At 47.1% G+C, this 15,620-nt stretch overlaps 3 protein-coding genes across 3 annotated transcripts; all 3 read left to right on the top strand.

Moving 5' to 3' along the window:
• Positions 1-1,233: 1,233 nt before the first annotated feature.
• On the top strand, positions 1,234-2,526 carry JR316_0012603 (uncharacterized protein; the record flags this gene model as incomplete). Its single annotated transcript, XM_047898228.1, has 3 exons — positions 1,234-1,599; positions 1,648-1,743; positions 1,957-2,526. The coding sequence occupies 3 exons, from the start codon at positions 1,234-1,236 to the stop codon at positions 2,524-2,526; spliced, it is 1,032 nt and encodes a 343-aa protein (XP_047743117.1).
• A 2,614-nt stretch (positions 2,527-5,140) lies between these two features.
• On the top strand, positions 5,141-7,259 carry JR316_0012602 (uncharacterized protein; the record flags this gene model as incomplete). Its single annotated transcript, XM_047898227.1, has 6 exons — positions 5,141-5,621; positions 5,748-6,055; positions 6,107-6,841; positions 6,892-6,930; positions 6,979-7,097; positions 7,154-7,259. 6 exons carry the CDS (start codon positions 5,141-5,143, stop codon positions 7,257-7,259), a joined length of 1,788 nt encoding a protein of 595 aa, XP_047743116.1.
• A 2,087-nt stretch (positions 7,260-9,346) lies between these two features.
• JR316_0012601 (Ribosome biogenesis protein NOC1) lies at positions 9,347-13,431 on the top strand (the record flags this gene model as incomplete). The annotated part of the gene is made up of 10 exons (XM_047898226.1): positions 9,347-9,568; positions 9,627-10,360; positions 10,408-10,522; positions 10,581-10,700; positions 10,753-11,429; positions 11,490-11,922; positions 12,000-12,149; positions 12,233-12,580; positions 12,636-12,854; positions 12,922-13,431. 10 exons carry the CDS (start codon positions 9,347-9,349, stop codon positions 13,429-13,431), a joined length of 3,528 nt encoding a protein of 1,175 aa, XP_047743115.1.
• Between the last annotated feature and the right edge of the window lie 2,189 nt (positions 13,432-15,620).

Here is a 15,620-nt window from a genome sequence, read left to right as displayed (position 1 = left end):
TGATCCTGTCGCAGAAACAGGAAGACCACATTGCTATCTATTCACACTGTCTGAAGCAGCAACGTGAACATCTCTATATATCTACCTCAGATGTTTACCGTGACAACCATAGTATCAGTGTTGCATCATGGCCATCCATTCACGCTCTTCTGTATGCCTTGCTCAAGGAGAATCTGGAAGACGCTCATCGAAAGTAAGCCCTAACAGATTTGCTTGTCTAGTTCGAAGTTCTGACACACTTGCTGAATAGAATGAACCACAGATGTGCGAACCTAAAGTCCGAGAAGTCTGGCAGATGGATGACGAGTTTCAGTTTGCACCTGAAAAACCTGACGAAGACCATTGGTTGCTGCTTTTGGAGCCGCTATTGAAGAAAGATAAAGCGCGGTGTGACACTTGGAAAGATGAAGTTCAAAATTTGTTGATCTTTGTATGTCGAGACTGCTGCCACCTCGCGAGTGAATCATCGCTAACACACACAAGGCTGGTCTTTTCTCGGCCGTCGCAACAGCATTTATCGTCGAATCTTACAGGGGCCTCCAGAGGGACCCAGAAAGCGATATCGTTATTCTGCTTTCACAAATAGTGTCCCAACTTGGGCCGCACAACAGCACTGTTCCTGTTCAGCATCCGCCACTACCGCTGCTCCCAACAAAGTTCTTTCCCACTTTATCATCCATTAGAGTTAACGTCTTTTGGTTCTCGAGTCTCATCCTCAGCTTGACGACGGTTTTGTTAGGGACGGTTTCCCTTCAGTGGTTACGGGAGCACCAAAACTACACGGATTTATCACCGCGCCAACAATATGCAGTATTCAACATGAGGAATGAAGGGCTGAAGAAGTGGCATGTTCATAGAATATTCAACGCTATGCCTATCCTCCTTCAATCTGCTCTGGTGTTGTTCTTTACGGGGATGATTGATTTTCTTTTTGCTTTTGGCCATGTCTCTGTGGCCATACCTGTAACGTTCATGATAGGAACCACTCTTTTATTTCTTATTGCGACCACGATCCTACCAACTGTCCAGGAGCTTTCTCTTTTTTTCAGGTTCCCAGCTCCGGGAGGAGTAAGCAGACCCCCAACTCAGTGCCCATATAAATCGCCCCAATCAGAGACTATTCGTATCATTTCACGTCCGCTGTTCGGTTTTCTACGTCGACTGCACCCAAGTATCTGTTTTGCATGGCAAAGGATGCGCCGATTGGCCCCGACGTCACTTTGGCACCAAGATATGAACAACACTGCTGATGACACGTTCCCCGTGTATATTGATCCATCAGCGAAGGCGTGGCCAACTGTAGATCTGAATTGGCTTGCGATACGTGACAGGTATATGCGCACATCATTTTGTCGCCCACTCAAGTGGTATCGGCTTTCTGAACAGGCTGAAGTCGATAATGCTCTTCCAATCTGGGATATCTTACAAGGCCTTACTTCGAAAACACACCCGGACATTTCCCCTGCGTATCACGCATTTTCTGAAATCTGTGATATAGCGCTCTCTCCGGATATTCGGAGTGGCTTGGCAGTAGATTGCCCTCAGCTCTCTTTCTTGCATGATATAGTGGCCGCAAAAATGAAACATGCTGTTCGCGATGTTTGCCTCACGGACTTTTACAATGATTTCTATCTATCATTTCCACAGTCAGCCCTACTATTGAAGCATCAAAACTTGTTCAACTTTTTGTTCGCGATTTCACCTGAAAATGAGAGGATGTCCATGCACAAAGCAGAACTACAAGTGCGTCTGGTGCGCTGTTTGTATGAAAGCCGACACCCAGTGCCAGAAGATATGCAACAGGGTCGTCTTCCGCTTTGTATGATACTCCACAAATACACCTATAATCCAATTGACGGTATTATACCTTACGACCAATATTCCGGCGAGTTCATTTATCTTGAATGTGCTTTCCATCTATTTACCGCGTATTCCTTTTCAGGTTTTGTGTGGCAGGTTGCTCAAATTGTTATGATGTTATTCGATCAAATTAGCAGGGAGAAATCGCCACATATGCTCGTCGACATGCCCTGTGCAAGGAATGATGCTCTTCGTGGATACATGATTTCGTTCGGTAGGCGATTAAGCCTTTCCCAGCACGGATTGGCGCTGCTCAGTCAGGATCCTGGAATAACACAAATCTTCGATGATATTTTAGTGTTCATAAACCGTAAACTGGTGGAGGAAATGTCTTCGTTCAGCACATCTGATACTGCAGGCATTCCAACTTTGCTCTTCTACACTTCGGCGTTATATGCCGAAGAATGTCGTCTGATAATCAGTCATTTCCCAAAGTCGGCATCTTCATTTGATTCACTACTACGCGCACTCTTCCAATACAGGGCTCTGACCATTGATAAGGGATCGAGAGACGAGGAACTAGAAAGACAACTCTCGTCGCCGGTCATTCAAGGATCTGCCTACCACGAAGTTCCGTTTTCCAAGAAATGGTGGTCATGCCTTGACGATTTTCGACATATACCTTTTGACATCCCTGATTCGGAATCGGAGACCAGTATTGCCTAGATATACGAAGTCACCAAGCGAGGGGCGCAGCCACAGAGCCAGTAAAAACCCGGAAACGATTACGGAGTGGTTCTGGTAGACAATTCTAGAATATTCATGGTTGCACAACGTGATTTGAAGTGAGAATTTGGTCGTAATTTGTTTGTGTGTGTCCACCCCGCTAAATTTTACTTGGGAATGCGGTAATACATGTGCAACACTCCAGATATCCGAGTGCTATGCGCTGAGCGAAGAGACCATCGATAACTTTATATATAGTATTGTTTCATACTATTATAGCTGCATGGTAGACAGCATACGCATGCGAGGCTTTACAATATCTCGATTGCGGAAATATTACCAAAGCTGACCGTGAAGATTCACGAGACCTATGCACTTGCTTCCTGTATTTTTCATGTGCTCTTCATTCTACAGTCCATTCGAATCTTTTTAACAAGCTCGTGATTCCTACTGAGCCCTTTAGCGCTCCAGCCAGATGTACCAGCTACTGAGGCATCTATATCTATTCTATACTCTATAGAAAGAGAGAACGTTTCAGAGGTGAGCGGGTCCATTTAGTTCTGAATATGCATGCAATTTGTTCCCTTACCCGACGGGTTGTGTATGATATTGGGAAAGAATACCAAGGGATAAATTAAAATGATTAAATTGAAATAATATATCAATGAGGAGGCGCGAAGCGTCGACGGGGGTAAAGCCCCTGGTTCTCTCACGAGAAAAGGGGGCGAGCCCGAAGGGCGGCAGGCGATATGAGGAGAGGGGGGAGCCCGAAGGGCGGCAGGCGATACGAGTATTGCACAACAAACCTGCGAGCGAAGCGAGCCGAATTTAAAACTAGTTAACGGTTAACACGCAAAAGAAGCAAGACAAAACTTTCTCTGAATCGGAGAAAGTTTCTTGCCCACTCCTCTGACAGCCCAAACTTTCTCCGATTCAGAGAAAGTTCATTGGCAAGTCTATTTTTAAACAACTGACGCGCGCAAAGACTAAACGGTTTAGCAACCAACTAGCATACCTATTAGTGCAGACTAAAGTCAACTAGCATGTAATGGCCAGACTTAAAAGTCGCCCCTCTATTCCTTGCTCTCCAACATGTCTACCCAACAGCCCCAACCTAACCCTCAGGTCAACCCAGTGGCTGGCCAGAGCAAGACTCCTTCCTCATATGCATTTCGGCAAATGTCTTCAATTGTATGTAACCACTATTTTCTCACTCTCGATACAGGATATCAAACCAAAGGCATTTTTCTACTTCTTCAACTCACATCTTTAAAAGAAATGTGATAATTTTTTGCCCGGACAGACATCATTTTTCATAAATGAGTGGGTTTTCTCTTCTTTCTTGTCTTTCTTTGCTCATACTTTACAGAGAATCTCCCACGCAAAAATAAATTGTTATACAGTCTGACCCGCAGACGTGCGGTTATCTACGAAATCAAACACATAGTCCCTCACGGGACCCCAATAATGCAAAAAATTCCATTTTACGTAATCAGGCGATTCGCATGCTGAAATCGTAGTCAGACGCGATGCCATTTCGCCACACGGCCACGTTTGTAAGCCTGAAGATTGAGGGTTTGAACTTCCGCACCATTCTGGCGTCCAAATATGCGGCTGCCCGTTACCCTACCCATGTGCAATCTTTCTCATTGTCCACTCTAACCAATCTTTTTTCGGCTTCAAAAATTTTGCTATCCATGGAACATGTGGTGTCTGGGTACAAGCTGTTGCACAATAATTGCTTCCCGGATGTATCAGCTACTGAGGCATTTATTGAAGCCAATCAGGTATCTCTGTTACATCATTGCTTTGTGATCGAGCGATCGTCAATCCATAATCGTCGATGATTGGTGTCGCACAATTGCCTCGCCCAGAAAGTGCCCAGAGAATGTAAATAAAGCACAACACTCGCACAAGGGATAAAAGGGGAGGCTGGAATGGAGCGGAGGCCCTCAGAATCCAAGCCACTTACCATCACATACTCCAGAAGAATGAAAGCAATGATGGTAAGCCTTTCTTCTTTCAGTTTTACGATGTTCATCTGTTCATTTGTTTTTCTTGTTTTGTGTATTTAATCTTTCAGACAACCCCTGTTTCCTGCGCCTCAAACGGATGCACCTGTACGTCGTGCAAGTGCGGTGACAAGTAAGTTGCTCAGCTTCAGCGTCTATGTTCCGACTAACAATCTTCTGCAGATGCACTTGCGGCACTCCCGTTTCCCAGTCTTCAGCTAGCGGCTGTGGTAGCTCCACTTGCAATTGTACATCGTGAGTCAGCACGCTTATATAGCTTGCTTTGGCTCAACGTTTTTTAGTTGCACTTGCAAGCCATCGGAATGCAAATGCTAGATGCACGACCGCCTTTTGAAAGACTTCAGTGTTTAACGCCATTTCCATAAAATTTCCACTGCACACCTCAATCCATGTTGATAAAGTCGTATTCACTCCGTGATTAATGTTAAATTAGTGTGTGGTTGTAATATACATTTCGATCTCTCTGAAATTGTACAACTCTTCAACACCATATCAACGATGTTTCTAAAGTCTCTCTGAGGATAAGTGATGAGTGTGTGCCACATAGGGGCAATATTAGATCAGTGATGCAGATTACGGCAATGGTCGGCTGGTCGGATCAACTTTGGAACGTTGGTCGACGCCAAGCTGACTCGCCCAGCAGTATGCTTTCAACCACCATACTACTGCTTCTGACATGCACTCTACATACAACACGAGGGTCACAGATAGACACCAGTCAACCCCACACATCAATTGAGAATGCAGATGCCGTAGCACACACTGCTACTATCCACGACTGCCAGGTTGTATTTGACCCCAACGATGTGCGCAAAGGCACCAGCGACAGTCGAATTCCATTACCCGTAGATAATCCAACCAAGTCATTCTGGATCGACACACCTGATGCCAACCCTCTCTCAGAATATGGAAGCACAGGTGAGCTCACAACGGACGCAGATATTTGTATAATCGGGAGCGGTATCACTGGCGTCAGTGCCGCCTGGCATTTGTCCAAGTTACTCGGGGACAACTCTCTCAAAGAATATGAACGCCAGAGGAGTGTGGTTATTCTTGAAGCGCGTCAGTTCTGTGAGCTTGTTCTTATGTCTGTCATGTCGTCCTTTGAATCGAGCGTTCAAAGGCTCGGGTGCTACAGGCAAGATTCTTGAGATTCAATAATGGATGGGCTCGAATGACAAAGTTTAGGACGAAACGGCGGACACCTGACTCCCATTCTCTTCCACGGTTTCTCGGCTCTGCAAGCGCGCTACAATACAACAGAAGCGTTGAAATCCTTTGCGTTGGAAGCTCATACATCCGACGCGATAGTCAAGTTCATCAAGCAGAATGGACTGGAACATGAAGTAGATTTGGTCGAGGGTGGACATTTGACATTATTGAGAAACAAAATAGAAGAGCAGGCCTTTCGGGATGACTGGGAGAAGGTCAAGAGTGCAGGGAGTGTCGGCCCGGACGCGAAGGTTGAGTGGATAGACAACGAGGAGCTGAGCAAGGTCAGCCTACTTTTTCTCGTTACGTTTCCATCTGATTCGACCTGCGCGCAGAAGTACCATGTGGACCCTAAACTTGGGTACTCCGCTGTTCATCAACGGGGTCACAACCTCTGGCCATGCAAACTCGTCACCCATCTCTTCAAGGACGCCCAAACTCCCTCACCCAAGGTGGCGGTTGAGCTGCACACCAAGACCCCTGTTACAGCCATCACGAAGATCGAGCGGGAATCATCAAAAGAGCCGCGCCGTCGTTGGAACTTGCACACGCCCCGAGGGAATATTGACTGCGAGTATGTCATACACGCCACTAACGGCTACGCCTCGCATCTCCTGCCCTTCCTCGCCGGACTCGAAGAAGAAGACGCGGAAAGTATTGTCGAGTACGGATTGAATGAGAAGCCTGGGTCTGTCGCCGGTGCTCAGGACGTAGATTTATCCTCGACGGAGTCCCAACTTCCCCGTGGGGCGTACGGGATCAAGCCTACAAGAGGACAAGTCGGCGCTGTGCGTTCATCTGTCAACGCGTCTTCTCTGGGATGGCTGACATCGTGGGACGGCGGGAACGGTGGTGATGAGTATTGGTTCCCGAGATACCAGGACACTGAACATAAGAACCCGCTCATCATCCTGGGAGGCGGCAGGTACGCGTCGGAGGGACGTACGAAAGAGGTGGGTGTGTGGGACGACTCTGTGCTCAACCCGCGCGTCTCGAACGCGATCCGGACGTACCTCCCTGTCCTGTTCCCCGACCAATTCGCGAAAGATGGAGAGTGGGAGATGGAATGGGTGCGTTATTATTATTCTTTTTTTTATTGCTTATTTACCATCTTGTTCAGAGCGGTATCATGGCATTTACCAAGAGCGGCGATCCGTTTGTAAGTGATACACTCGCTGATGTCTGTTTTAATTTAACGTGTTTCTAGGTTGGTCCTGTGCAGCCCATTCAGACTGCCCCTCACACGCAGAGCATAGAGAACCCATATGCTGGGCAATACATTTCGGCCGGGTACTCTGGCCATGGAATGCCTCGTGCATACGCTTGGTCAGTGGTTTCCTTTGTTAAACATGCCGCTGAATTAATCATGCTTGATTATTTAGCGCCCAAGCCGTGGCGAGTATTATTGCTGCCCAGATTCAAAGAGAAGACTGGACACCGCCTTCGTGGCTTCCAGAGCGTTATTTGACCTGGGCTACTGTGCCTTGAGTTGGTTAGTGTATCATACGCGAGGCTGGGCAATAAACTTGATAATCCGAGGAAATTTTGTTTCGCATACGAAGTTTAAGGCCCAGGACATATGGTTCTGAATCTAGATCTCAGGCTTCACTGGGCAATGTCAAAGTTTTCAGAACTGTTCTCACTACGGGCGCCGACTGCTGTAAGTTAAACATACAGCAGTAAACTTACATGTCTTATGTAAGTTTAGGTGTATGTTCAACTTACAGCATATGTGTCGGGAAAACAAAAATTTAACAAAGACATATTGTGTTTGGTGGCTGTATGCCGACCAAACACAATTGCTGTAAGTAGCCTGTAAATAGAATAAACACCTAAATTACACAAATTGTGTTTGTCCGGTGTTAGTAAAACATACACATTTTCTGTAAGTAATACAAACAGCACTTACTGTAAGTAAAAATTACACACAAAGAAAACAATTTGTGTATGTTATACTTACACAAGTTATTCAATTCATTTAATGGTGTAAGTCTGACATACACAAATAGTGTTCTTTCTGTGTAAATTTTACTTACAGAAAGTGCTTTTGTGTCATTTACAGAAAATGTGTATGTTTTACTAACACCGGACAAACACAATTTGTGTAATTTAGGTGTTTATTCTATTTACAATCTACTTACAGCAATTGTGTTTGGTCGGCATACAGCCACCAAACACAATATGTCTTTGTCGAGTGTTTGCTTTTCATACACGTGTGCTGTATGTTGAACTTACAGCGAAACTTACATAAGACATGTAAGTTTTCTGCTGTATGTTTAACTTACAGCGGTCGGCGCCCGCAGTGTCTATGACACGTACAAATAACACGTAGATAGTCAAGCAGTACGACGGACCCTAAGAAGGATGGGCCAGCAAGTCCAAGAGTCCAAGACTTGAAATTTAGAGACGCCGGGAGGACGCATCGCTCCATCACAGTCCAAGTAATCGAAGTTTTAACTCTTTGAGTCTCGAAGATCTCCCTCAACTACACCAACATCAAATATCTCATGGCACTGAGAGAGAAACAGGAGGCTTCTTGTGTATAATTGACAACTTGGAAGAGCTGCGCGTTTATATACATTGTGCAGCGCACTTTCTACACGGCAAAACATGTGCATGTGTCAATATACCATCAGTATAGCCCACGAAACAAAGGCATCGATGGTCCTCCATGCCATTGCCCATTGTAGGCAAGTAGCCCTAGGTAGCTAAGTGGTTTTACGGACCCTAAAAAGGATACCTGCGCCTTCCTGCAGCTTCAGATACCTCGCTGCGAGGGGGTGACACATCGGTCCCTCACAGATAGGCGTGGATCACTTTTAGAGACACTGTGGCCGCTGTAGCCAGCACATGCACAACCCACTGTGGGTTTGTGACTTTGTCTCAGAAATAACAAAGGTAACTGAGACATGCGAGCTCATTGCTGGTGCGTTGAGTCGATGTGGGTAGTGACGAGGAGACATGGGAATGGCACACATTAGGTACACTGGAAGGGCATCATACGCCGCCCCAGAGGCAGCATAGAATTGCGATCCGCTCACCCAAAGGCAGCTTGGTACTTCGATTCGCCGACCCAAAGGCAGCTTGAGATGTCGATGCGCCGACCCGGAGGCAGCTTAGAATTCGATGCGCCGACCCGAAGGCAGATTTCGATTCGCCGACCCGAAGGCAGCTTGAGGTTTGATACGCTGAACAAACTTCAATTCGCCGACCCAAATGCATCTGAGTACTTCGATTCGCCGACCCGAGGGCAGCTAGAATTTCGATGCGCCGACTCGGACCCGAAGGCAGCTTGAGGTTTTGATGCGCTGACCGGGTAACATAGTACTTCGATGCGCCGCCTCTAAGTAAGCTTAACAACGTGGCGGAGAATAAGAGGGTATAGGAAGGAAAGCAGCACCCAGGCAATGTTCTTCGTACATTTCGATGGTGTAAGAGGAAAGTCAAGCTGCGCCGACCCTCGTCCTCTGGCTTAAATGCTTATGGATCACGTGATAACTATGAGAATTTTTGGATTATCCATGGTGAGGGATGCATTAACCATTCACGTTGGTAACTCGAGTTTCATCGACAATATGGCCCGTATACGAAAAGAAAAAGGTCGTTCTTCCAAAGCTCTTCAATCATCATCGAAAGAGTACGCGAAAAGCTCAACAACGTCGCTAAAAAACGACAAGACGCCCAGGACTTTGTCGAAAAGCCAGATATCGTCATTGGGAGGGGATGAAGCTGATTTGGAGTTATTGAAAGGTGTAAAACAGGATGTAGAGATAAGTTCGGGGTCTACGGTCAATGATGTGTGTCAAAATGCCCATGTAATATCGATGCAGCTCATCCATCCCTTTCGTTTCTTAGGCTGCGTTGCAAAATGACGTTTCTAAATTTTTGAACGAACTTAATATCGGCAGTGGGAACTCAAACAACACCCCGAAATCTAAACCAAACGCGAAAGGAAAAGAGAAAGAAAAGCTTCATTCAGGTTCGAAGACTACACATGAAAAGAAAGGGAAGCCTGTGGCCGAACCCCAAGAATCGACTTCCGTCTCAAAACCTTCGAAAAAAGACAAAAAACACGTTCAAAAGACAGAAACACCTGCACCATCGACTACTACCGCACCTGTAGAGGAACGTCCGAAAGTCGTGCTACCTACAAAGGTTACGCTCAACCCGAAATCGCAATTTGTCTTCCAGCCAATTTCGCAATGGTACAACGCTCTACCTACCCTTGATTATTCCTCCTCAGCCTCCACGACAATCACTCCAGCACAATTATCATCACTATCACAAAAGGCTGCAGAGCTGCATGAAAAAGACATTTCTACCTTCCTGACATCCTCCTCCTCGAACTCTTCCTCATCTGAGGCGAGCTTCCTTGCCAAAATCATTTCATCGGGTACACTCTCGGACAGGCTCAGTGCGCTGACGCTTTTGGTGCAGAGTAGCCCTCTTCACAACATCAAGGCGCTGGAGACATTGAGGACGATGGCGGAGCGAGGCAAGGGAAAGGGTGGCAGGGAAGAGAGCTTGAAGGCGCTGAGGTGTATCGTTGATTGGTGGGTCGGAGGCGGAGCACCCAATCGCAAACTCAAGTGCGTATTTTCTTTTCCTCATGACCGTTTCTGACTTTTTTCCTTAGATATTTCCGCGACCAGCCTTTACTGCATCCCGGTGTTACAGACGAATATCTTTTGCTCTGGCACTTCGAAGATTGGTTGAAAAAGTACTTTTTCTCGGTCCTTCAAGTGCTTGAGGTTCGTTTTACTCTTCACAAGAGGACCCATCAGTTTCTAATCGACGATTCACACACAGACTCTTTCGCTAGACCCTCTACCCTACGTCCGGACACAAACCATCAGTCTGATATTTACACTCCTCAAGGATAAACCCGAGCAGGAGCAGAATCTGTTGCGTTTGCTCGTCAATAAACTAGTCAGTACCATTCTATCAACCTATTTAAAATTCTCATTTTCTAAACAAACAGGGAGACACGGAAAAATCACTCGCCTCGCGTGCTTCATACCACCTGCTTCAACTCCTCCAAAGCCACCCTGCCATGAAAGCAATCGTCGTCCGCGAGATCATTTCCCTCGTTCTGCGTCCCGCAGCTCCTACCACAGCCGCTGTCGTAGCTGCTGCCGCAGCCAGCACCGCCGCCTCTGCCAACAAACACATCCGATTCGGTGATGCTGAGCCTCCCAAACCTGCCCCAACACCGAAAGGTTCTTCATCAAAAGACAAGGAGAAAAAAAGCACCAATTCACATGCGCGATATTACGCGACAGTGACGTTCAATCAAATTGTGTTGACGCCCGGGGACAAGGAGGTGGCGCTTCAGTTGATTGATGTTTATTTTGAGATGTTCAAGGAACTTTTGGGAGAGGGGCTGGGAGAGGAAGTGGATGGAGAGGCGGATGAGAAGGTGGATCATGGTAAAGGAAAGGGGAAAGGGAAGGAAGAAGAAGAGTTCAAGACGGACAAAGGAGGAAGGATCATGGAGAGATCAAAGGGCAAAGGAAAGGGAAAAGGAAAGGTTATGGAAATCAAGGGCGCAGCTGGGTTTACAGAGGTCGAGGATTCGAACTCGAAGCTCGTTTCTGCCATTTTGACTGGTGTCAATCGCGCACTGCCGTTCGCAAAGATTGACGCAGCCGACGTCGGGTGCGCGCTTCTCTCCTTTTCCATAACGTCTCAATTTTAAGCTAACGCGCGTCTTGACAGAATCAACAAACATATCGACACCCTGTTCCTCATCACCCACAAGTCCACTTTCAACATATCGCTCCAAGCTTTAGTTCTCATTCAACAGATATCAGCCTCGCTCTCCTCTTCCTTACCCCCTTCCTCCGCATCCTCTTCATCTTCTTCGTCAGCAGCAGCGACTGCCAAGTCCATTACGGACCGTTACTACCGTACCCTCTACGCTTCGCTCCACGACACACGGCTCGCGACGTCCTCGAAGCAAGCGATGTACCTTAACCTATTCTTCAAGTCCATCAAAGCTGACGCGGGTGTCGGTACCGACGACGCGAGTGTAAAGGGCGAGAAGGGGGAGAGGGTCAAGGCGCTCATCCGACGGTTCGTCCAGGTGCTTGTAAGTGGAGGTGGTGGCGCACCCGAGTTTATTGCCGGTGGGCTCTTCTTGCTGGGCGAGGTATGTCTATTTCAAGTTTCAGAATGTTTATCGGTAATCTGGGGACTCATTGGTGGTTGCTTTTGGGGTTCATTTAGCTGTTTAGTAGTATACCGGGATTGAGGGCGATGATCAATGAAAAACCCAAAGCACAGAAGGGAGACGATGCTGCTACACAGGAGGCGTACGACCCCAGAAAACGCGAGCCGCAGTTCGCACACGCATCGGCGCTACCCCTATGGGAACTGGTGCGTTTTTGCCCTCTTAACATTTCCATATCCATGTCCCGAATTTTCATTGATTATGCCTTTTCTGTTTTGCGTGCCAACAGACGCCTCTGCTGAACCATTACCACCCTGCGGTCGCACTGCATGCGCGCCAGCTGCTCACCTCACAGCCGCTCACGGCATCAGCAGACCTATCGCAGAACACGCTTTTGCACTTCCTCGATCGGTTCGTGTACAAGAACCCGAAAAAGCTCGGTAAAGATAAGGGCGAGGAGAAGGAGGGTGAAGAGGTGCTCGGCGCCAAGGGCGCAAGTGCGATGCAGCCGGCGGCGAGCGCCCTTGACGGCGTGAAGTTGATGAAGGGAGAGGCGGGTCGTACGGCCGCGGGGATGGTGATGGTGAATGAAGCAGCATTTTTGAAGAAGAGGCGGGAGGATGTTCCTGTTGATCAGGTTTGTTCTTCCTGTTTTCAAAATATCGGCTGAGGCACTCATTTTTTTCGTGTAGCTGTTCTTCCATGATTTCTTCACGAGGAAGAATGAGCGTGAGAAGGCGAAGGCTGCGAAGGTTAACAAGAGGAAAGATGACGAGGAGGAAAGCGAAGAAGATGAGGAGGAGGGTGAAGAAGATGAGAATGTCGCGTCGGATGATGAGGCTGACGCCGACGAACCCGCCAGCGAGTTCAGCGAGGAAGATAGTGACGCTGACGAGGCAGAGATTTGGAAGGTGCGTGCTTCACATACTTTATATTCTCATGTTCTCTAATATATTGATTCCCGTTTGATATTTGTAGGTGATGCAGGCGACGATGCCGAAGGCCGCTGGGGAAGATGACGATCTTATGCTGGACAGCGATGTCGATGAGGATGAGGATGCGTCAGTTGACTTCGGAGATGATAGCGAGTTGAACGGGTCTGACCTCGATATCGATGACGACGAGGAAGTTGGGAGTGAAAACGACGAAGATGAAGGCGAAGAAGAAGATGATGATGATGAGGAAGGCGGCCTGTCACTTGCGGAAGATTCAGACAACGAGGATCTTATCCCTCTCGATGGGATGGAACACCCACTGGGTCTTATCGAGTACGACGGATCGGACGCCGACTCGGACGCTGGCGCTGTGGTCGATGAGGACGAAGTCTGGGGAGGTATCAGTTCTGAGAACAAGAAGCGTAAGCGCGGTGGGAAAGAAGATCCGAGCATGAGCAGGGAAAAGAGGAAGAAGCGCAAGGCGCTGCCGACCTTTGCCAGCTATGAGGATTATGCGAAGATGATTGAGGAGGGGCCAGAGGATGATATTTGAGTTTTGTACTCGGATTCCCGATGCGTATAGCTACATGGAAGCATGCTCTGATATGTCTTCAAAATCGCTTGAGAGCTGAAGCGCCCGTCTATTACAGGCTTCGCCTACTAAAAGTATGATAAATACTCTGTTTATGCTTTTCATATGCTTGTCAATAGCTTTGTTATGTGTGCATTGCGTGAGTCATTCTCTCTAAATTACACTTCACTTATAATGACAGATTCATAACCTTGTCGATATACAAAGAGATGCTTACAGGGACCACGTAAGGAGTATCTTGAAGTTCAAGTTCTCCACTGGCGGAGGATGAAACTGAGGTTTAAATGGTTATACTATTTCCCACGAATTGTGATCCGAGTATGTTCCGATACATGTTTGTCGCATACAAACATCGATCCGACATACCGAAGACAAGCAAATTAGGTCGCCTCAGAAGGGCAAGAGCCTCGTCGCATCTTTCAGGTGGAAATGATGCCCTGTAACAGATAGGAATGCGCTAGGAACGAGGCTACTAGATACAGCTTCAAGCAAGTCCCTGCTTGTCCTCATGACCGACGCAGATCCATCGAGCTGCAAACATGGGCAAATATGCGAGAGAGTATAAAACAGTCTTCCTATCTCGCTCGAAAAAACAACAACTTGTTCTACTACCACAAGCTCGTACTCGCAAACATGATCGCTGTGAGCTCTATGTTCATCACCCCACCAAGTTGTTGCTGATAGCCCTTTTGTGCCCACAGATCACCAACACCCCCGTCAACAACAATGGCTGCGGAAGCAACGCCTGCGGCTGCAACACCGGGTGAGTAGATAGTGTCCAGACACCGTCCCAAACACCCACTCATTGTTTTTTGTCTGATAGCTGCGCCTGCAAGCCCGGAGACTGCAAGTGCTAAACGCGTCATCTCCAACGGCGTCGCGTCGAACTCAAACCTCAAACCTTTGTTGTACAATGTTCCAGTGGCCGCGTATCCCATTTGTAACAAATAAATAAATACACATATCTTTTTGAGCGTGCCCTACTATCTATCCATTTCATAAGTTTGTGAATCAATGAGGGTGGATCCAACGATACTACAAAGAGAGTGCGGAGAGGCGCTTACCGAGATCCAGACTGATATCGCTTTCATCGCGCCGAGTCCAGGAGTTCTAGCCAGTGTAGCAAGAATCTAACATCACCTATTAGTGACGCGTCTTCGGTCAGTCTTCGGTCCCGGCCATCCTGTTTTCACCCATACACTTCTATTGAATTCAAAATCAGTCACGATTATTATATTGTTGACTCGTGAATTCGATTTACTCTCCGTATCATCTATTAGGAAGCTCAACTTTTCAGACATCTCAAACGCTACTGGCTTTCCAATACCGTCTTTATTGAGCTGACTTCGTATTTTCCGTGGTTTACATAAAATCTTCCAGCCAGGGAGGTTCGACCATATTTCCAAACCGCTCGATTCAGTGTATAACGTGTTCCTGAGCAACTCGAATTCCTGGGAGTTATGCAAATAAGTTGAACATAGCATTGGGAATAGGGATCAAAGTCCTATGTACCTTGCTCACTGGATGTTGTTTCTTCGTTAAGCGTTCTTGCCTCCACAAGGAAGCAAGGGATTTAGGCTCTGATGCCAAGCGAGCAATTAGAAGAAAATGGCACAAACTCTGCCTGAATTATAGAAGAAGCTTCGCGGCCTCGAGCCGATGTTTCTGGTATACTAGCAAACCTCTGTATACGATTATACACATGTCATACAGTTCCGGGAAAGAGGATGCACACACGTATTTATCACTTAGTCATATTGAAAGGCCAAGCTTCATTTTTTCCTTCAGCCGAGGAGAATTTATCATCACGGGAGGGTTCCGGACACCACATACTACGATTTCGTGGTGTTACCTTTCCAAGTATGCATCGCTCTGGACAGTTGATTGTAAAAGCGCTAGTCGACTTATCCAATGAAAAAAATCAAACACATTGATGAGCATAAGATCTCAAAGGCAAACACGCTTTGAGGACCGAGATCAATCATGCCTCTTCTTGATCAGTGAATTTGGAGGACCACCTCTAGTTGCTGACTTTATGTATCAAATACTGGCAACTGCCAGTTGGGCCTGATACATGAGGAGAGGCAACTGCCAGTTGCCAGAATTGATGCATCGTGTGTTTGGTGGGGGGGAGAATGGGGGCGGGCATT

This window comes from Psilocybe cubensis, chromosome 12 (genome assembly GCF_017499595.1).
Source record: "Psilocybe cubensis strain MGC-MH-2018 chromosome 12, whole genome shotgun sequence".
NCBI lineage: Eukaryota > Fungi > Basidiomycota > Agaricomycetes > Agaricales > Agrocybaceae > Psilocybe > Psilocybe cubensis.
This window is presented reverse-complemented; position numbering and strand designations above follow the sequence as displayed.